At 42.4% G+C, this 21,394-nt stretch overlaps 2 protein-coding genes across 4 annotated transcripts in view; one reads left to right on the top strand and one right to left on the bottom strand.

Moving 5' to 3' along the window:
• nhsl2 (NHS-like 2) overlaps positions 1 to 21,394 on the bottom strand; it is a 131,646-nt gene that overhangs the window by 62,916 nt on the left and 47,336 nt on the right. Inside the window, exon 1 of one of the 2 annotated variants that reach the window (XM_044097040.1) lies at positions 6,580 to 7,513. The exons of the other annotated variant lie outside the window; for it this stretch is intronic. Coding sequence (XP_043952975.1) covers positions 6,580 to 6,658 — 79 coding nt within the window. The 5' untranslated portion in view covers positions 6,659 to 7,513. Of the gene's footprint in view, positions 1 to 6,579; positions 7,514 to 21,394 lie in introns of those variants that run through there. 2 annotated transcript variants of the gene reach the window in all.
• LOC122819953 lies at positions 140 to 14,460 on the top strand. Of its 2 annotated transcripts, XM_044097044.1 has the most exons (4): positions 140 to 2,718; positions 2,801 to 3,233; positions 12,698 to 13,143; positions 14,081 to 14,460. In XM_044097044.1, the coding sequence occupies exons 2-4, from the start codon at positions 3,181 to 3,183 to the stop codon at positions 14,299 to 14,301; spliced, it is 720 nt and encodes a 239-aa protein (XP_043952979.1). In that variant the 5' UTR covers positions 140 to 2,718; positions 2,801 to 3,180; the 3' UTR covers positions 14,302 to 14,460. The 2 variants fall into 2 exon arrangements, with proteins under 2 accessions (XP_043952979.1, XP_043952978.1); XM_044097043.1 differs by having other exon boundaries at positions 140 to 3,233.

Genomic DNA, 21,394 nt, shown 5'->3' with positions numbered 1-21,394 from the left:
TCTGGTAGAGGACCCGAGCTAAGAGGACGAAGAATCACCACCCGCGGTGGGTGAGAAGGGAATTTTTTTTTTTTGTATATATATATATATATATATATATATATATATATATATATATATATATATTAAAGAAAAGACGTAAAATAGACCTCAGTAAACCGAGACTGATAAAAATAGCTGCGTTTTCCATTAACCGTGGAATTGAGTAAATTGAAATCACGAAGATAAATTTGCTTAACTGGTCACACGACAATTTAGAAAAAAGAAACGTTTTTCGATAAAAAAGGTTTTTGAGGCCGATTTTTAGCTGTATATAAATGAATGTATTTCGCAGAAATGTAACGGAAACACCTTTTTCCCGCATCACACAAGTCAACCAGGATGTTACTACTGGTGAAAACCATGAAGAAGATGACAGGAAGTAGTCTTCTTCTTGGTTTGCAATTTTCTCCAGACAATATGCAGCTGGCTCCACCAGGACTCTCACAGCATCATACAGTTCACAGAGTTTGGCGTCTTTAAGCTTTTCTGGTAAGTTATCAACTACAATTTCCCCAAAATGCAGCATAGACGTATAAAGAGCTTGTCGCTCCGTCAGCCTAACGTTTCACTTGAAAGTGTTACTGACAAAATACACCAGATAATTTCATACAAGTTGGGAATTATGTTTATGGATGTATTTAGTACTACAATATTAGCACAGTAAATGTTGTCAATCTCTAAACCCAAACGCTTACAGTTTGTTTGTTTTTTTTGACCCAACATAGCTATTGTCACCAACTTTGTTCTTTTCCTTCCTCTCCTTGACATCAGCTTCCTGAAAATGACAGCGGCGACTGGCAATCAGGCACTTTCTCTGTATGCACACACAAAAATCCATGCAACAGTACCACTTTGTGGGTGTTAACAACAGTTGATATGAGCAAGAAATCAGTATTTGTTCCCCAACAGAAAGGCACTCAGATCTCCACTGCAGCTGCACAGTAACCAAAGAGTCCGTGGCTGCAACTCCCTGGCTCCAAGGAAACCGTGTCTGAAGCACAGCAATGCAGAACAATGCCGGCTGTGGAGGAGGACAGGAGCTCAGCGGCTGGTGTCCGTTTAATCAACGAAGGTTAAGGATGTCATTGCAGGTCTAAGGAATTTTTTTTTTTTTTTAGCCATTACGACAAAACATCTTTGTTGTTCTAGCGATCCGTGGGTTGTTACATGTTCGTCCAGACAGAAATATATTTAGTGTTTTCTCCTCGAGGTTTGTTAGCTGTCATTGCTGTGACCCAGCAAAAATAAGCGCTGACATTTCTAAGGATTGGTACTTGCAGCAATTCCTTTTTAGAGAAAGAAGGAATTCAAGAGACAAAAATACAGGTGTAAGAAAAATAAGAGTCCTAACAAAGCTTAAAGTCAGTGCAGGTAGACGAAGATAGGAGAACTCTTGTAACAAAAAAAAAACATCACTCTTGCTAATATTTCTTTGCTGATAGGCTGCTGCATCCTAAATGCACAAAGGAGCGTTATCATAGCTCCTTCCTCCCAGTGATTGCACCAGACCATGTACTTTCAGAAAGTCTCTTTTTGCACAAATATACAAAACTACATCATGTACAATTTTCGTTTGATCCTAAAACTGCAAAACACAAAATCTTACCAAGTAACTTTTTGTCTACTTTCTAGGGCAACATCTTAGTTTATGTTAGTTTTGTCTTGAAATAAGACAAAACTAACATAGCAACTTTTCAGCAAGATATTGGAGCTTGTTTTCAGTAAACAATTCTTTAATTTTGAGGAAAACTACAGATTATTTCACTTATAACATGGGGGAAATATCTTGTTACAAGTACTTTCTCATCAATATTAAATAATTGTTTACTTAAAACAAGTTCCTACAGCTTGAAAAAAGTTACTTGTGAATTAGTTTTGTCTCATTTTAAGAGTACTAAGACATTTGCACTACAAACTAAACCAAAATTACATGGTCAGATGTTGGGTTTTTGCAGTGTTTCTTAGACTCTTCATCTACTATCTTTAATAACTGTATAGTTTTTCTTAGTTAGTTCATTTTTATGATACTATGGGGTCTCCAAATGATCTTTCATTGGATCCATAGGGTTGCTGCATAATGAGTGTGTTGATCACAATCAGCTGGACTTTCTTAGAAAATGTTTTACCGATTGACATATTGAATTAAAATTATTATTAGTTTAATTAGATGAACATTTCTGAACTGTTGATCTATTAATAGTGAAATGGAACTGTCAGAATGATTGCCTGAATTTGCTTTAAAACATTTTCTGTTACTCCCAGTCAGGTGTGATGTAAAAACACGCACACACCTATCATTTATTACGTAATAAACACATAAAAGTATAGCTAAGTTCACTCAACATGTTTGCATCCATGATCTTTGGAGAGAAAAGGCTTTTTCTTGGCATGCCTCCCACACGACCGGTTGACATGTAGACATGATCTAATGGTTGTTATGGAGACTTGGTACTAATCTTGGCTGCTTTTCTGACATTGAGCTTTGAGGAATGTTTTTTTAATTCTTTTTTTTTTTTTTTTTTGTCTTGCGTCTCATGGTCCGAGAGACTTAAAAGGGTCAAAGCAGAAGGAAAGAATTTGTCGTTTGTAGCATGCTGGACGCTGCCATTCCAATAAAAGCAAGGTATTCCCAGAGGAAACAAAGTGCGACACACCCACCGGACTGCGGACACATCGGTAGGCAACACACACACACATACACACACACACTCTGCTGTTAATGAATGAACAAACTGAAAGCATTCACTCTCGCCCGCAGCTTCGCCGGCTGCTGGCGAAGCGCCGACCAGGAAATCAGCTGACCCGCTTCAACACCTGTATGGTTACCATGGCAACAGCAGGCCCTCCACAGCGCACGTTCCCACGGCTCCGTTTCCGATCTCTTCCCATTCCGCTCTCCACCAACCCCACTTCTAATTCCTCTCCCTCTCTCCTTTTTCTCTCTCTCTCTCTGTGTTTCTCTCATGGTTTATGTGGACCATTTCCTAATTCTTGGTCCACATAAACACCACCATCATCATCGTCGTCGTCGTCATCATCATCATCATCATCTCCATCTACACAACCCTCTCTCCCACCTTCCCGCCTTTGCTGCAGGAGGCTGAATATGACATCATCTATCCATTCGAAAATATCTGAATGAAGAGGTTCAGCTTGAACTTCTATGGAAGATCATCCCTGCTAAAAATATTGTAGGTATGATTAAGTACAGAATCCCTTTATCAGTTTTTCTGTGTGTGTGTGTGTGTGTGTGTGTATTGTAAGATAAATTGTGACAGATATGTGAGGGATTAAACATTTTAGATTGATAGTCTCATCACTAGCATTGCTAAATCAGAGCAATCCTGACTTTCTGGCAGACTCCAGTTCACAATAGAATTGCGCACAGCAATTGCAAAATTGTGTTTTTAACGTTAGCAGCATATAGTCTAGTACTTGTACATATTTGTACAGGAAACGCAGCTGCTATGTTACGTTGCTTATGCAATGTTAAGATGCAGGTGATACTAGCAAGAGGACAGACAGTTCAACGTTCTTTTCTCAATCCTTTGATTTAAAAAGATGGAGGATGGATATATAGAAGTAAAACAAAAATTCTCTTCCACACACACACACACACACACACACACGCTGACTGACAGACATCAGCATCTTTTACAAGCGGTCCAAACTGTAAATGCACTTCAAAAAAATGTTTTGAGCAGTGATGACTGTGGTGAAATGTTATCCAGATCGCCTGAGGTTGCTTTGTGATTTGGTTGACGACTTTGATGAGTAATTTAGTAAGAAGAATGACACTATGGCCACTGGAGACACAAAACAGGGAAGATGGTTCATTAGCATATTTAATAAAGTGCAGAAATTCCATGATGAGAGACTTGAGCTGAACAATATATCACAAAAGTATCAATTATTGTATAATTTATAATTTACTGTGATACATTTCATATCACGATGAGATTAGATTTATTGTTGTCGCGATAAATTCCCATTAATGATGTTTGAAAAGCATGATGGTATGAAGTACTCGTTGGCTGATAAACTCCAAGTGTCACCAGTTAATATTTTACATGCCAAAGCAATTTTCGGCCTGACACAGACGAACCGCTCCAAAGATGCTGAAGGTCACAGAGCGCATTAGGACCAAACACGACAAAGACAAATGTGCATGTCTCTCAGCTCACATAGTCACTTCAGAATAAGTGGGTTAGGGTTGCAAAAAGCCAACAAAAAAGAGTGGTTTAAACTTAAACCTTGGAGCTACAAACTGGTGAAACGAGGTTACAGTTCTGGATGATTGTTAAAAGGGCAAAATAATGTAAAATCTACTTTTTTGAGTTTCACATCATGTTATGATGTTATTCCTTCATCAGAAACACACCTGGAGTGTTGCTGTGATTCTTTCACACACGTCTGAGAAATCCTTTAATCTCTCATGGCAATCATTCAGCTGTGCAAAACGCCTGGGTGGAGCTAGCTCCGCCTCCGAGCTGCAGTTTCTGAGCTCTCCTCCCCTGCAACTCCCCCACTTGGCTCCTTCAGACTAGCCAGCACCAATTAGCAAACACCTGGTGGAACTCTGCTGAGCTCCATATATGAGCTGCTCATCAGTGAAATGTTGGTAAAAATGAGGATCCATGTTGTGGTGACTTTCTTAAGGCAGAGTTTCAGAAAGAGCAGGAACTTCTTAAAGAGACAGAGGCCCATTTTCAAGGCGTTAAATCAGAATGAAAAATTACTTTTAAGTCATATTTGATAGAAGTAGCTTTCTATAACAACTCAAAGAAACATAGTTACTTGATTGTGCTATAAAATGGCACTATGTGCCTAGAAAACATGATACTGGCCCTTTAAAAGAACCAAAATTATTTCCAACAGCCTCTGGCAGAGACACTTTATCCAAATCCTATTTTACAACAACGCTGTCAAGGTTATTGCGACAAGGCAAGAGAATTACTTTATGCCAGATTTTTATGCCCATATAAACCACTTCTTTTTCAGCATGACAGGTATTTCCAAGCGTGTATCACACACAAGGTGTCGGGAAGCTCTTCACCTGAAGAGCAAGAGGTGTCATTTTATCCGCTGAGTCCGAAAACCTCAGATTCGCCTCTAGTCCTCCGCTCTGTCGTCGGCATGGCACTAAATCATGCAGCCGCATTTGTAGTGCAGCGCTGAGTGACGGTGATGTGGTTGTTTCCTGCTGTCTGAGGCCAGCAAATGAGCTTCAGATGCTGATTAGAGCCAAGGTCAAACAGATGGGCGGCTGTCAGTTTGGGTTAAAGCTTACATGCATTCTGCACGAATGCGCTACGATAGGGAATCAGCCTTAGTTTTGGGAGGAAATGGGGAGTAAATTGATGCAATTCTCTTATTGCTACACCTTCCTTCAACATGTCTGACCTTCCAGATCTCCCAAAAAATGTTTTATCTGGCATTTTTCCTCTCTCCGCCTCTCTCGGAGGAACCAGTCGCCTTTTGAAATAATTGTAGAGCTCGCCAGTGATGCTGTCCAGCCATGCAAGATGGGCAATCTCACACACACACACACGCTTATACACTCATCCATACACGCACTCAAGCATGGACGACGCTGCAGGATGTGGTAGTGCATCGAAGAACGTGTGAAGCCGTAGGACTCACAACCCACAGAGAGAGAGAGAGCTTTGCAGTAATCAATTAAGCGTATCAATTAAACACTCTCACACACTGTTTCACGGTCTGGTCACACGCCAAGAAGAAAACGACCAATTGACCTACTACACTCAAAACCTGGCAACCAAGATGAAGCGAAACCCGCATGGTGAGTAGCAAATGGACGGGGCTAGCGTCCTTCACAACAAAAACCGTGGGATTGTGGAAACGATGGATAAAGCTACAGAGAGCTGGACGGCTAAAACGAGAAGCCCAAAAGCTACACGAGTCTGGAAACTAAAGCAGAGCTTATGGACAGAGAGGCAACAAAATCAGGAGACGGATGTATTAAGCAACGGTCTTGTTGGAAGAGTGCCGTTCCAGGTGCAGATGCAGAATGAGTGGAGGCTTCCCAGTGCGAGTGCATGAATGGAGGGAGGGATCCACAATGGGAAAATGCTGAACTGGGTGGAACAGTGGACCGTGAGACGGTTCATAATCCATAATGATGAGGGATTGATTATTTGCTTTGAGCCTGGAAAACAGCAAAGATGCACAGGCGACATCTGGGGGAAAATGAAGACTTGATAAAGGGGAAGAATGGACAGAAGTAGGAAACGGAAAGGAAAGCCACTGTGGCTGTGGGGAAAGAAAATGACATGTGTGAAGCTGTACGGTGGAAAAGAGGAGCACAAAAGGAGAGATTTTAGTGTAAGTTTGAATAAATGAATGACGGGGTTAGGAAAAAGATTAAAAGAGGGATGGATACGAAAGTATAATTACACAGAATTACCCCAATCACAAAAACGGGAATGAGACGCATGCCAGGGCAGAAATGTGATGCTGACAGCAAATTATTACACAAACAGTTTTTTTTTTTTTAAAGCACAAGATTTAAGGTACCTGTTGCAGATTTGGGTCTGTGTCTTCCTTTGGGCCGTCTTTGGGAATTGCCCATACTATTCTTCCTGTCCCAGAACATCACCGCTTCATGCCACCGCCACACACACACGCACACACACACACACACGCCGACTGACAGACAGACAGAGAGGGTCTGTGGTCTGCAAGTGAAAGACGAGCCCAGGTCGAGCCGCCGTGTGACCGAGGAGAACGACGTCAGGAGTCACAGCATCGCAAGAGACCTCAGAGTGTGTGACTGCACGCGACCTGTGATGAGTGTGTGAGCCCGGCGGGTGATTGCAGATGAGCTATGTGCGCGCGTGTGTGTGTGTGAGAGAGAGAGTGAGAGCTTGGATGCGACGTGAGCTGTTGACAAAGCAGGCTGCATGCCGGTGAGAGTGAAAGGTTGCGTGTGTGTGAGGGGGAAAGAGGGATTGTGCTGGAGGAGATGTTCTGATGGTTGCAGGTGAACCTGGGAAAATGTCTGTGTGTGTGAGAGAGAGAGAGAGAGAGAAAGAGAAAGGAGGGGAAAGGAAGCATGTGAGTTGAGTTGATTAGCTTCCAGCCAGTCGAATTCAGCCACTGCTGTTCAATTCATAAAGAGAAAAGGGTGAAATCAGCCAATCAGGAGCAAGGGATTGTGAGAAGGAGAGATGGGCAGTCCAGTGAGAAATGGGGAAAAAAACTGGTAGAAAAGATGAAACTGAAAGTGCTAAGGCTGAGATGCGATTGGACAAGGAATAAAGCTATTCTGCTTCAAGTAAAAGGTTGGACAAAGAATACAGTGCTGTGGAGAATGATTAGTGTCTCCTGTTTGGCTTGGTTTTGTCACACTGATATATTTCAGATCATTGAACAAATTTTAACATCGTAGAAAACCTGATAAAGTTTGACCCTAAAGGTTCCCACAAAGTCTGGCGTACTCTCTGCACTCTCTGCTCCCGGTTGAGATTTCATACTCAAGTGCACCAATTGCCTACATTTCTACTAGCAAACTTGATGAGCAGCAACTTGGGCACTTGGGCTGTGTTTCTTCTTGATTAAGGCAGCCGTTGCACAGGTGTTAGTGTGGCACAGACAGTGGCAGTCATGCATCCTCGCGACTGGTTGCCCCAACTCCCAGCCTTATCAGCTCGGTGCCGCGTACAAAACATCTCGATGTTAGAACCGGTTCCCAACAAGCAATTTACTGGGCCACAGGGAGCATGCGTATGCAGTTGTGAAAATTGACTTTTGTGCGGACTCGATGTGAACTCGAAGCAAACCTCCGCCAGACACGCTCGCGCAAAGATCAACTTTTACGACTGTGTTGCACAGTAAGCTATTGGTAGAGTGGAGTACACCCAAGTAAGACGTGGTTACATAAGGAATAATGCTTGTCTGCTTCAAATATAAGGTTGAAACAAGCATATAGTGTGTGGAGAGTGATTGTTGTCTTCCGTTTGGCTTGTTTGTTAAATCAGACCTTGAAGGCTTTTACAAACTCAGCCGTACTTTGTGAGTAGCGCATACTCTGCGCGCACCGTCCGCACATGGTCGGGGTTTCATAGTCACTCATACCGATTGCCTACATTTCACGTGATAGATTACTTCATTTCCCACAATCTGAATGGATTCAATAAACTTGATGAGCTACTTGGGTGTCCTCGCAATTGGTGGCAACAACTGTTGGGTGTCGCACGGAAAAACAGTTGCATGTGAACGCCTGGAGCAGTTTACTGTGCAACACCGAGTACACGATCATAAAAAAAATAAAAATCGACCTTGGCACAGACATCCACTTCAAGTACGCGCTGATCTCCCTGGAGGAAAGTACGGCAGAGTAAGTGGGGTTCCTCAACAGGAAGCTCGTCACTCGTTTCTTGGAGAAGTTTCGCCTCTCATCCAAATGGCTTCTTCAGTTCTGAACTTGAGTTAAAATATCAGACCTGGGGTTAAAAAGTCATAGTCTTGAGGTTCCCCTCGTGTTGGATGTACCGCATGTTGCCTACACCAAAGAACATTTGCTTTTCATCCGCACAGAAATCTGATTGCATATGGATAAGCCATGCAACTTGAGCTGAAAAGTTCAATCTGAAGTTAACGTGACTTTATCACCCAGCAGTTTGACACAACCTCACACACACATTACAGCAGGGGTCCCCAAAGTGGGTCCTGGAGGTCCGGCATCCTGCACGTTTTAGTTCTCTCCCTGGTTTAACACACCTGGATCAAATGATGGCTCGTTAGAGGCCTAAGAAAAGCATTGACATACTGAAAAGGTTGTTGGTGCCACCAGGGAGAGAACTAAAACATGCAGGATGCCGGCCCTCCAGGACCCACTTTGGACACCCCTGCATTACAGAGAGAGACTCTGGAAGTCATGTCCATTTGGCAGGAGCAGACCGTAAAGAGCACTGGAGGCCATTCTTGTTCTTGTGCCTCCATCTTTGAGTTTACTTTAATGATTGCATAACCCATTCTGGAGTCTTCCCTTTGTGGAAGGCATTTTTAGCGTTTTCTGTCAGTTTTTTCATTTCTCTTTCTCTTCATCTAAACTGAATTCAGCAAATTAGGTCCAAATGTTATTTGTTCTAAATGTATGTTTAAAGTCTTGGTTTACGCTTGAACATAGCATACTAGAACCACATATTGATGTATTGCAGTGAGAACAGACTGCAGCCTTTTTATGCCTTCCCTCTTCCTCACTTCCCTACCTCTTCTCTCTGCCTCGTCGCACATCCTAATAAACAGCTGTTATATATATATATATATATATATATATAAAAAAGGTGCTGAATGAACACAATATCACCTAATTGAAAAGAACATTGCACATCTAGGCTTACTGCTGGAAACACAGAGAAGATGCCTGGCTTGTGTTTAAGCTGCTTGTTCCCGTTTGAAAAGACGTCAAAGTATTTGCTGAGTCAACCTTGATTAAAGCAGAAGACGATCAACTGCAGCTAAAATGCTAAATGTTTGCTTTGGATTGTGATTAACTTCTAAACAACAAACAACTGCTAAATACTGAGGAACATGCATGTCTGGTTTGACAGCATGCACCCACTCAACTAGTTTGTTCACATTCATTTAGTGCTTGGATCAACAATCAGGAAATTAATGCACCTCACACAAACAGTGACTTCCGCCTGCTGTCTTCTGAAGAAAATAAAATAAAGGATTTTTTTTTTTTTTTTACAACCACTTCTGGCTAAAGCCTTCGCAGCAGGAGATACCTTGACAGACCGTCTCTGCTCAGCAGACACGTTTTTGCGGCTTTTATTCTCTCTTTAATAGCATCATTACTGATCCTGTCTTCTTCGGTGGGCTTTGGATGTTTGTTTTTCTTTTGTTGTAGGGCAAAAGACTGATTCAGAAACATAATGCTACGTCGTATAAACGCCTTTTTTTTTTTAAATAGCTGTCTGATATTTACTTTTCTTATTTGGAGTCAATTGGAATTAACAAAACTATTCCAAGGCCAGAAGAAGAAGAAGAGACATTTATTTCCTTAGTATTCAGTAGAATTGCATGGCTCAAATGTATGAGTAATTTTTAACAAAGTTCCCACAGCAGCTTGCTAAAATTTCACATATTATTTGCATATTATAAAGTCCCATCTTTGTCAGGTATAAGCATCTAAAGTATTGAGGCTAAAGCAGAGGAATGAATATTACACTGCGGTTTGGTGACACCTTGTACACAATTATTGCCTTCCAAACATTTCTTTGGGTATTATTATTGTGCAGACTGATTTTTAGTTAAATAGGATACAGTGTATGTTTGCAATATGCTGACAGCGTCAACGCAAACCCAGAACCTTTTTGCCACCATGCAGCTCCTTTAAGCTACAATGTATGTAAATATCTGGTTTCAGATGCACATAATGTTAAAGAAATTGTTTTATAATTGCAACTTTTACTGACTTAGTCATGTTAATTCTTTTCTGCTGAACTGGTCAATTCTTGTACATGAAATAAAACATTCCTCTAATTTATACTCATGATTGTTTTATATAAAATCACTCTCCTTACTATCCAAAATATATTTTACTGATGTAATCAGTCAGAAACAAAGACCAGCAATGCTAGACTTGGCTGGTACAACACACTCTATGCTACTTTAGAAATTAAGTGTGGAAAATCCTGGAGAAAAAAACAAAACAAAACATAAGCTAACTGCTACAGCCAGGCGTAGATGCTGAAATGACAGCTAAAAAAAAACAGCTAAAAAAGTTAAACATCTTGATGATTTATTAATAAAACAGCAAAATGGAAAAGGTTTTGTGGTATTTAGGGTGTTGGTGGAGTTTAGTCTTGTTAAAATAGAGACATTTAATCAAAAAAAAGACTCTGGGTTAGCATCAGGCGGCTAGTTCGTTAGCATCCCGTCAAATTTCTAAGACAGTTAATCTGTTTTAGAAATCTATCGTGTGGTGTTAGCTTCGCCGACGCAGACCTTATAGCCCCAAAACTCCACTGCTAAATAAAAAGTGGCGCAACGTTTACAACACAACCGCCTGGAGCTCACAGGTTCACAAGACTGCTAATAAAAACTTTCCATCAATTTTTGCCAGCAGAAATTGTTTGGGTTTTTTTTTTTTTTCTGATATTAGCACACCCCCAAAACCAAAGTTGGACAAATTTAAACTACATTGATTACCCACCAAGGTATTGCACTGTACCAGAAAAAGAAAACCTGACAGATTTACAGAAGATGGACAAAGTATTCTGTTTCATAACGTCATTGTGCAGCGCTGGAGAATAAAACGGCGACTTATTCCTTCATTAATTGCGATAACAAAATTCTAAAATGGGTTTTAGTACCAGATGAGAAATTGTCTGAAAAGTACAGACGGTGCCACAGCTACATTGAGGTTGCTTTCGCCGTTTTCCTCACGGCCCTTTTGAGGCAGGCGGACGGGCGCCATCGCCCCGGAAATCTTTTCTTTTTGTTTGCAGCTAATATTCTGTGGCATACGCGATACATATTTGCTTAGTGAAATCTGCTGGGATTCCCTATTACAAATATCCTGAAACCATCACTAATCCAGGTTTATCCGCGGGCCTCCCACAGAGATTGCTTTTAGTTTTCGCTCATACTTGATCCTGCTGCTTATGTAAAGGCTCCAAGGCCCAGAGGGGGGAACAGGCTGCCTTTAAAAGCCAAGCTGCTTGCTTTCTTGCTGATTTGCAGTTTTGCCAGCTATATTTTTTTTTAAGAATCTCTCGTAAAGTCGACAGCTTCGATTTCACACCTTCTGCCACATCTCTTTATGTCTCTTCACTATTTTCGGTTCGGCCGCGTGCCGACAGATCCTTTTTAGCTTGTTTTTCTGGTCGCTACTTCAGCCTCTTGCTCTCTGTCTGAATCCATTTTATCAGATTCTGACTTCCTCTGTCTGTCCCAGAAAAGCCAGCGCAGGTGAGACCGTGTTTACTTTCCTCCTCGTTTCCTCTCTTTTCTCATGTCCCAGTTCCATAACAAAGCAAGTTTCGCATCCAGCCTCGGCTTCAGTTTTGAGAGAAAACCCTGACTTTGTTTCTCCGTCCACTGATCTCGCTCTTGCCCCAGTCTTGACCCAACGCAAAGACAATGCCGAGCCAAACCTTTCTTTGAAAAAGAGGAAGGATCAAAACCAGATTCTCCCCCCCTCCACATCATTTACAACAGTATTCAAGCTTTATTTACTTTTGCTTTGGTCTGTTCAAAGCAAAGAAACAATATACCTGTTTGTCGAGTTCCATGAAACCAAAGTAGGGTGGAATAATGCAATTTGTTTTGCTTTCAGCTCCACAGAACTTGTGAAACATTGCAAACAAACCGGTTTGAAGGACAAAAAGTGAAAATTATATTACTAAGTTGCTGATTGAAAAGGACCGTAAGCACGTACGTACGCAACTAAAAGTCTTCACTTTGCAAAATATGGTACAACTAAGAATGCCGTCATCCAGTCGACCAATGGGTCCAACCGAGATTTCAATGTTCCCTCCTCAGTAACTTTGTCGCTACCATTTAGAGCAGTTTTAAAGCCGCGCCGTTTGACTCTATGAAAGTCACAAAAGTATCCACTTTTTGCTGTTGGAGATTTTCAGAGATTCTTATTCAGCAGCTGCTGTTGTTGTTTCCGTTCCAGTGACGCCCAAACGATCCGTTCCAGTGACGCCCAGACGATCCGTCCCAGTGACGCCCAGACGATCCGTCCCAGTGACGCCCAGACGATCCGTTCCAGTGACGCCCAGACGATCCGTCCCAGTGACGCCCAGACGATCCGTTCCAGTGACGCCCAGACGATCCGTTCCAGTGACGCCCAGACGATCCGTCCCAGTGACGCCCAGACGATCCGTCCCAGTGACGCCCAGACGATCCGTCCCAGTGACGCCCAAACGATCCGTCCCAGTGACGCCCAGACGATCCGTTCCAGTGACGCCCAGACGATCCGTCCCAGTGACGCCCAGACGATCCGTCCCAGTGACGCCCAGACAATCCGTCCCAGTGACGCCCAAACGATCCGTCCCAGTGACGCCCAGACGATCCGTCCCAGTGACGCCCAGATGATCCGTTCCAGTGTCTGCCACACAGGTGTTTTTGACACAAACCTACAAAATTGTTTCTCAATACACAATTTTACCAAGTAATTCCAAATATACATGAAATTAATTGCAATTCATCTTTTGTTTGCTGAATTATACATCCTCCAACTGGGAAAGCATGTGCAGACCAATTCACATCTTCAAACAAGCATATATCAGCAAAATTGGCACTAAATGAGCAAATAAATCAACTTTATTGTTTTTTATGGATTTCTGCACCTGCTGGAAGGGGTGATCAGTTATATTTTTGTCCATCCGCACCTTGCCACCCCATTTTATAACAATATCAGGCACTCATAATGGCCTATATGCCTGTAAAACTGAGTAAGTTAGACAACAAAGTAAATTAGTGATGTTTGAAACTTCAAAATGTGGCCATATACCTGTATGTTATACTTACTTTATTAAAAGTACGCTTTTTATTTGGATAGTCCCCAGAAAACCCAGAGTATTGTAAAAAAAAAAAAAAAAAAAAGTTTATAGTTCAAGCGTGTGGTATGAGGACGCGTTAGCGTAGCGTGTTAGCGTAACTCGTTAGCGTAGCGTGTTAGCGTAACTCGTTAGCGTAGCGTGTTAGCGTAGCGCTATGGGATTCACCGTGAAACTAAGATGAAAACGAACAAATACAGATGCTTACAGTGGGATATTGCTTCACCATCAATGGTTTTGCTTTTGCTCTTTTAAAAAAAGAAACATACAAAACTGAAGGCTTGCTTACTTACTGTGTTACAGAGAAATACACAGTAGCTACGTTAAAAGCCCTCAAGCCATGTTAGAGCCTAGTTTGTTTGTTTTTTAGTTTTACCCATTAGATGAATATTGCTTCAGGTATTTTTCAGTTTTTTTTAAATAAAGGAAATATGTGTAACTCATAACAACAACATACAAGGTTTAACTTTTTTTTTTCTTCTTTTTTTTTTTTACAGAAAATGCCAACTTTTCACAAAGTATTTCTATCTCCAGCTCAAATGTAATGCCACCAATTGGCATAAAATTTACAACACACTTGTGGAATCCCACCAATTTAGGGTTCAAACTGAACACGACACGATCCCCGCGAAAGCACCAATCTTCAAAATACAGTCGGCAATCAGCCGAATCGCCTTCACTGGAACCAGGAAACCCGACGACCTTTTGCCCCCGTTAAAACGAAACTGTAAGAAAACACTTACAGAGGATAATAAAGCTGCAGCAAACCAATAAAACCTGCTTGTCTCCCAAGCAGCTTCGCTGTTTGGAGCGGCAGACGTGGCGAGACTCCAACTGCATACATCTGCTGTGTAACAAATGCAAATGAGTAAACAGAGGTACAGTACCTTGCAGTGGTTCAAACAGCAGGTGTAAGCTGAAGTTTTATTAGTGATGACTGAATCAAGTCGACTTCCTCTGGCTGCGAGAGAGCGTGAGACAAAAAGAGAGCCGAGCGAGAAGGAGAGGGAAGAGGGAGGAGTGGATAAACTTGTGGGCAGAGAAACAAACACACAGAAAGAGAGAAACAACTTTGATGGAGTAAAAAAAAATACTAAGAATACTAAATACCCACGAGGGATAAAAGAGGGGGGAAAACATGAAAAAGCAAAAAAAAAAGAAGCAAAGCCTGAGTAATGAGGCGAATTGGTTAAAAAAAAGAGAAAGAGAGCAAACACACACAAATTGAGGACAATTCTGACTGAGCAGACATCTGGACCAGAGTGGATTATGGGTAATTAACTGCTCTTTAATGATCCCTACGGAGTGGAGAATGCAATAGGAAAAACAGATTTTCATCCAGCAAGGTTTGTGCGTGCCTCCGAGTTTGAGCCAGAGTTTGACATTGCAAAGTGAGCCACTAAATGTCAAAATGTCTTCAAATGATTCATTCATCTTCAGACAACCCCATTGGTTCAAAGCCATCTCTTGTTGATTTTGGTGCGTGAGTGAAATTAAACCAGGAACACGGACACGTTGAACGATGTGTAAACAAGACAAACAGCTGGGAGCACATACGGTTTTGAAAAGACAATGCAAGCATTACAATTTAAAGGTCAATTAATTCAGGTAATGACCGCAACAATGAGGACTGGACATATTGGTATGAAAATTCTCAAAAAAATGGAAGCAACCACACATGTAAGATCATTGTTTAGCAAAGACATTAGTGTAAAAACTAGTGTAAGCATGGTGTGCATATTAAAAAAATGTTAAAAGTTCTGTAGTTTAGTTAAACTACTAAACTACTCTCTATTAAGCTAACTTTATATAGAGACATCAATACTTTACCATAAGCTCAGCAGAAGGAAAAAACAAACAAACCAACCAAAAAAAAAAACGTTAAAGCAAGAACAATAAGTCTCACTTCAACATAAACTGTAGGTGTGTGTTTCTGTCTGATGCATTTTTGGTTAAAACATTCTTATTCTTCCTCGTTTAAGTTACTCGCAGTAGGTAGAATGAAACTTTACTCAAGTAAATGTAGTCAATTACTACCCGACTCTGGCTTTTTTCTACCGGCTCAATGGGCAATCAGTTGGAAACTAGCATGTTGCAGTGCTGCTAATCAGCATTTGTAGCATGCATGAACCATACAATCACCCCTTTCCTGAATTCATTTCCAATGGGTTGTTGTATTCGACAAAAAAGAAAAGCAAAACATTGTTTTGCTAACGCTAGCTTAGCCGCAAACATAAGGCGTTAAGTTACTTTGCTGGATTACTGAAAATCATAAACTTAATTGGAACGACAGTTCGTGATGTATCCATGTAAGTTTGTAGTGGGTGTTACAGACATACCAGACCAGAGACATGACAGCTGGTTTAACTGGTGTTTCTAAATGGACCCTGAGGCATTAGTGTGTACATAAACATGGTCTACGTCTCGTCTGTTTGCCTCTTTTCCACCATATTGTTCCGATATCTCTACAATGGCTTACCCTAAACAAGGTGTTGGGGAAAAGAACCGTCACCTCCAGTCTTAATCTTGCATCAATCCCTGCATGTAATCATATTTGAAGTAATTTTGACAGTTTCTTTGTTTCTTTGACAGTCGCTATGCTCTACTGGAAGACTAATAATCTGCTAATCCGCCAACCATTGCAGAGCCAGATTACTGTTTGGAGTTTGATAAGAAAATGTAGGTGGATGTAAAACATTGGTCAAAATTAAGCTGGCAAAATAAAAGGTATTTTGCTTAAAGGATTACACAGCTAATGATGAAACCATCTGAGGTAATCCAGTTTGACAGATTGGTCTTCAGTAAGATGCACTTACTATCAAACTCCTTACTCTTGGTGAAAATGCTTTAAAATATAAATGGAAGGTACATTCATGAGACACTTTTGCAAAACAAATATACTTAAAACATATGGAAGAAATTTTATGTTTCCCTGACCATGTTCCACCCACGAGAAGCTGACCTTGTCATCTACCACAGGTAGCTTTGGTAGAGGCAGTGTTGTGTTCTAGAGCAGTGGGGCTCATAGTGGGTCCTCGAGGGCCGGCATCTTCCACGTCTCTCCCTGGTGGCACCAACAACCTTTTCAGCATGTCAATGTTCTTCTTAGGTCTTCTGATGAGCCACCATTTGATCCAGGTGTGTTAAACTAGGGAGGGAACTAAAACATGTAGGATGTCGGCCCTCGAGGACCCACTTTGGGCACCACTGTTGTCAATTAATCACTACAAGGAGGTAATGTCAATAAAGAATCATTTCTTGAAGAGATTCTGCAACCAGTGGCAATCAAATATCTCTAGTGCTGGGAACAAAACTCTGTAATACAAGATAAATTAGCTTTACCTGTCCAGAGAACCCCAAAGTGCTTCAAACTACATACAGCAGGGGTGTCCAAAGTCGGTCCTGGAGGTCCGGCATCCTGCATGTTTTAGTTCTCTCCCTGGTTTAACGCACCTGAATCAGATGATGGCTCGTTAGAAGGCCTAAGAAGAACATTGACATGCTGAGAAGGTTGTTGGTGCCACCAGGGGGAGAACTAAAACTTGCAGGATGCCGGCCCTCCAGGACTGACTTTGGGCACCCCTGACATGCAGACATTCACACACCTTTACATGCTGACAGAGGTGAGCTACTGGATTGTAGCTACATGTGGTGCACCTAAAAATCCCACCACAATCTTTAGTTTTTTTTTTAAATTAATTTGTAAATAAGTTTCAGATAGAATTTATTCTATGTTCTAAAAGAAATATAACAAATTGCATTTTTGTTTACAGTTTTAATGCTTTCCTGGGGTGGGGACGGGAGTGGTGGCGGTGAGGCGGAACCTTCGTTTGGGGGCGGGGCGTTGCTTCCAGGTTGGTTTTGGGATGGACTTCCGCTCTGCCCCAAACGCAATCTGGAAGCTAAGGACAGCGTTGCGCTTCACTGCTGACTCCTCTCTGTTCTTTCCTTTAGGTCAGTATATAGTGAAGAAAGCCCACCGGGACGACTTTGTGGGATGTTTGTGTATTGACTGACGTGATGTGTCGCTGATCCGCGGTTTCTGTGCGCTGTGTTGTTAGTGTTTTCGGGTGAGGGTGGTGTTGCTGTTGTGCTCTCTCGCTCTGGGGACCGTTATGTTGCGGTTGCTTCATTGGGGACCGTTGACCGTTGAAATATAACGTATTTTTTTTAGGACCGTTATACTTTAATGTGGAGTAATTTGCTTCTGTATATTTTAAAGGTTGTGTGTGTTCACAAATAAAAGAAAACGCAATCTGGAAGCTAAGGACAGCGTTGCGCTTCACTGCTGACTCCTCTCTGTTCTTTCCTTTAGATTGCACCAATACTATTACAGTAGTTCTGATACCAGGACGTGTAATAGATTGTGGGGGCTCGCCCGGGATCAGCACACCACACATCCATGGGCTACTGCTGATCCAATGATACTGATTGCCAGGACCTCTCGTGTTATATGTTCCTGGAGCCAGGAGTGACCCAGTGCGCGGTAAAGAGGCCAATAACCGGTGAAAAGGGTGTATTAGCCTACAGAGTGCAGCACTGTGGACTCAAGCGTCCAAGATCAGCAAGATGTCTTCTGGTGAGAGAAAACAACTAGTATGGAGCATCAAGAAAAAGTTACACCAACTAACAGGTAGTGAAGCCCACCTCATCGCAACTTCTCTTGGAGAAATAGAAGGACTGGACTACAGTCAGCTGAATCAGAATGATGAAGAAAGTTGTGTTGAGTATCTGACTACCTACCTGACATGTTCAACAATCCTGGGTCGGGAGGACCAGGGCTTGCCATTATTAAAAAGACTGGAATGTTTCATAGATGGCGCTATAATGAATCGTGGGCATACTGCTGTACCCCTTGAAGCAGAAGCAAATACAAGTGAGCAGGTCATTTCCCCTGCTCAGCCACAAGACGGCTGCGGTGATACAGACGTACAGACATTATTGGCCCACTATGACACCATTCGAGCTCAACTAAACCAAGCCTTACCCACTTCTGCTTCTCCAGACCCACAGCGACGGAATCCAACACCACCACCTCGCACCAGCCAATCTCGCAACCAGCAGGCAACTTGGGCATCAGTTCCACCAGCTACAGGGGAACCACTTCTCCAGTCTTCCCAACTCCATCAACAGCTGTGCTCACCACAGTATTCTGTTCCTCATTCAGGGAACATTCCTAGTCACGCTGGTGAGAGTATGATAGCCATGAAAGATTTGCCACTGCTGTCCCGCAGAGAATTCAAAGTGCATGGGGGAATGATTAGTGACACAACATCAGAAATTTGCTACAATAGCATCTGTAAGCAAATAGATGAGGGTCTCGGGGAGAATTACACTCCAAATGAGGTGATTAGAGGAGTGTTACGTGCTATTAAGCCAGGTAACTTCCGAGATATGTTAACAATAAAAGACGACCTCACAGTTTCTGAGCTTAAAAGTTTCCTGCAGTCTCACTTAGGTGAGAAAGGTAGCACAGAACTCTTCCAAGATTTAATGTGTGCTAGGCAGTCTGAAAATGAGACCCCTCAACAGTTTTTGTATAGAATGATTGGACTGAAGCAAAAGATCCTGTTCTCCCTCAGACAACCAGACTCAGTTGTTAAGTATGATATTTCCACAATTCAATGCATCTTTCTCAACACTATTTGCCAGGGCATAGGGGAGAAGTATGACAGTGTTCGTCGAGACCTCAAGACCCTCCTAGGTGATGAAACTGTCAGTGATGAGGCACTGCTTCGCCAGGTAATAAAGACCACGGCAGAGGAAAGTGAGCGGAAGCGTCGACTTGGCCGAAGTTCTACCATCAAAGTGAGTCATGCCCACGCTGCAGACAGTGAGTTGAAAGAGAAAACTAAAGACAATGTGAAAGTAAATCAGATTAATAATGACTTCACACTTCAAAGACTAAGTGCCCAAGTAGAAGCACTGACACAGGCTATGGAAAGCCTGAAAGCTCATGTTTTAGCACCAGAGCAGAGGAGCTCAAAACCCCAAAGAGAAAGAAAAAGCTGTCAGAACTGTGCTTCTCAAACCAATCCGAACTGTAACCACTGCTTTGTCTGCGGAGAGGAAGGGCATCGTGCTGTAGGGTGCCTGAAGAAAACGTCGGGAAACTGGAGACGGTCAGAGCAGAGGGACCACCCCTGATCGGCAAACCTCAGCAGTCCCGCTCAAAGAAAGAGTCCAAAACTACTGGCAAAGAGACGTTAGGTGCATGTTCACAAGAAACTGAAAAAGGAACACCGCGTGGTTTAGTAGCTCCCTTAGTAGGTCGCCAGTCCCTTCTCAAATGTATAATGGCAGGTTACCTAGTAACGGTGGTATTAGACACAGGGGCAGGGGTAAGTCTTTTAGATCATGCGTGGCTAAATAGATATTTACCCGGACAACAGGTTAGACCCTTAAGTGAACTGATGGATGACGATCTTAATGTAAAAGCAGTCACCGGGGACACAGTACCTTATGATGGGTGGGTGGAGGTTGTAGTCAACCTCGAGGGTAACGACGACCCAGACCTATCTGTACGTGTACCCTTCCTTGTGAGCCGCCTTAAGATCGAGAGACCCATAGTAGGCTTTAATGTGATCCACGAGTTCATTAGAGACAATGGGGGGAACTACAAACTGATTGAGCTTATTGGTAGAGCAATGGGAATCGACACTTCTGCTGTAAACACCTTAGTAAGCTTTATCCAGACCCAAGAACGTCCCATACATGAGCCAGCTACTGTAAAAGTAGGCTTCAAAGGGGGGATTGTCTATCCTAGTCAGGTAGCTTATATTAAGTGTAGAGTCCCCGAGAGTATGAGCTCCACGGAGTCACTTGTGTTGTTTGAGCCAGTACTAGATAATGTCCATCTTGAACAGCTTAGTGTTGGAGCAGGACTTTTACAGATAGAAAAGACAGATAGACCGTATATTAAAGTGCCTGTGTCAAACTATTCCAGCCAGAGTGTGACTTTAAGTAGTCCAACAGTTTTGGGTTCTATTGAGCCCATTACAAAATTAGTTGAGACTGACCAACCCAAAGACTCTCGTGAAACACCAGTCTCCACCTGTGTTGTTGGCTCTGTGTCCAAATCCAGTCAGGACCAGGAGCAATTCAATACTGTCTACTGGCACCCCCCAGTGGACATTAGTCACCTAACACCAGAACAACAAAAACAAGTAAAGCAAATGTTATTTGAGGAATCAAATGTTTTTGCCCGAGATGATGGTGACATTGGAAATATTCAGAGTTTGAACATGACTATCAACCTGAAAGATGACATCCCAGTCCAACGCACATACACTGCCATCCCCAAGCCATTATACAAAGAGGTGAAAGAATATATCCAAGACTTACTGGCTAAAGGCTGGATAGTCAAGTCAAAATCACCCTTTTCTGCACCTGTAGTATGTGTGAGGAAACGGGATGGCACGCTAAGACTTTGTATTGACTACAGACAGTTGAATCAGAAAACTGTGCCTGACCGTCACCCACTTCCACGCATCCGAGACCTCCTAGACACGCTGGGTGGCCACAGCTGGTTCAGCATCCTGGACCAGGGTAAAGCTTACCACCAGGGATACATGGCTGAGGGTTCCCGCCATATGACTGCCTTCATCTCACCCTGGGGATTATATGAGTGGGTGAGAATCCCTTTTGGTCTCAGTAATGCCCCTGCTGCCTTTCAACGCAGTATGGAAGAGATGCTGGACACTCTGCGTGATGATTGTTGTATTCCATATCTGGATGACATTCTTTGCTATTCTAAGAGTTTCACTGAACATGTTGAGGCGCTGCGCAAAGTCCTCAGAGCTCTACAACAA

The sequence above is a fragment of the Gambusia affinis genome, linkage group LG18 (genome assembly GCF_019740435.1).
Source record: "Gambusia affinis linkage group LG18, SWU_Gaff_1.0, whole genome shotgun sequence".
Classification (NCBI taxonomy): domain Eukaryota; kingdom Metazoa; phylum Chordata; class Actinopteri; order Cyprinodontiformes; family Poeciliidae; genus Gambusia; species Gambusia affinis.
The sequence above is the reverse complement of the archived record's forward strand: the minus strand, read 5'-3'. Positions and strand labels throughout refer to the sequence as shown.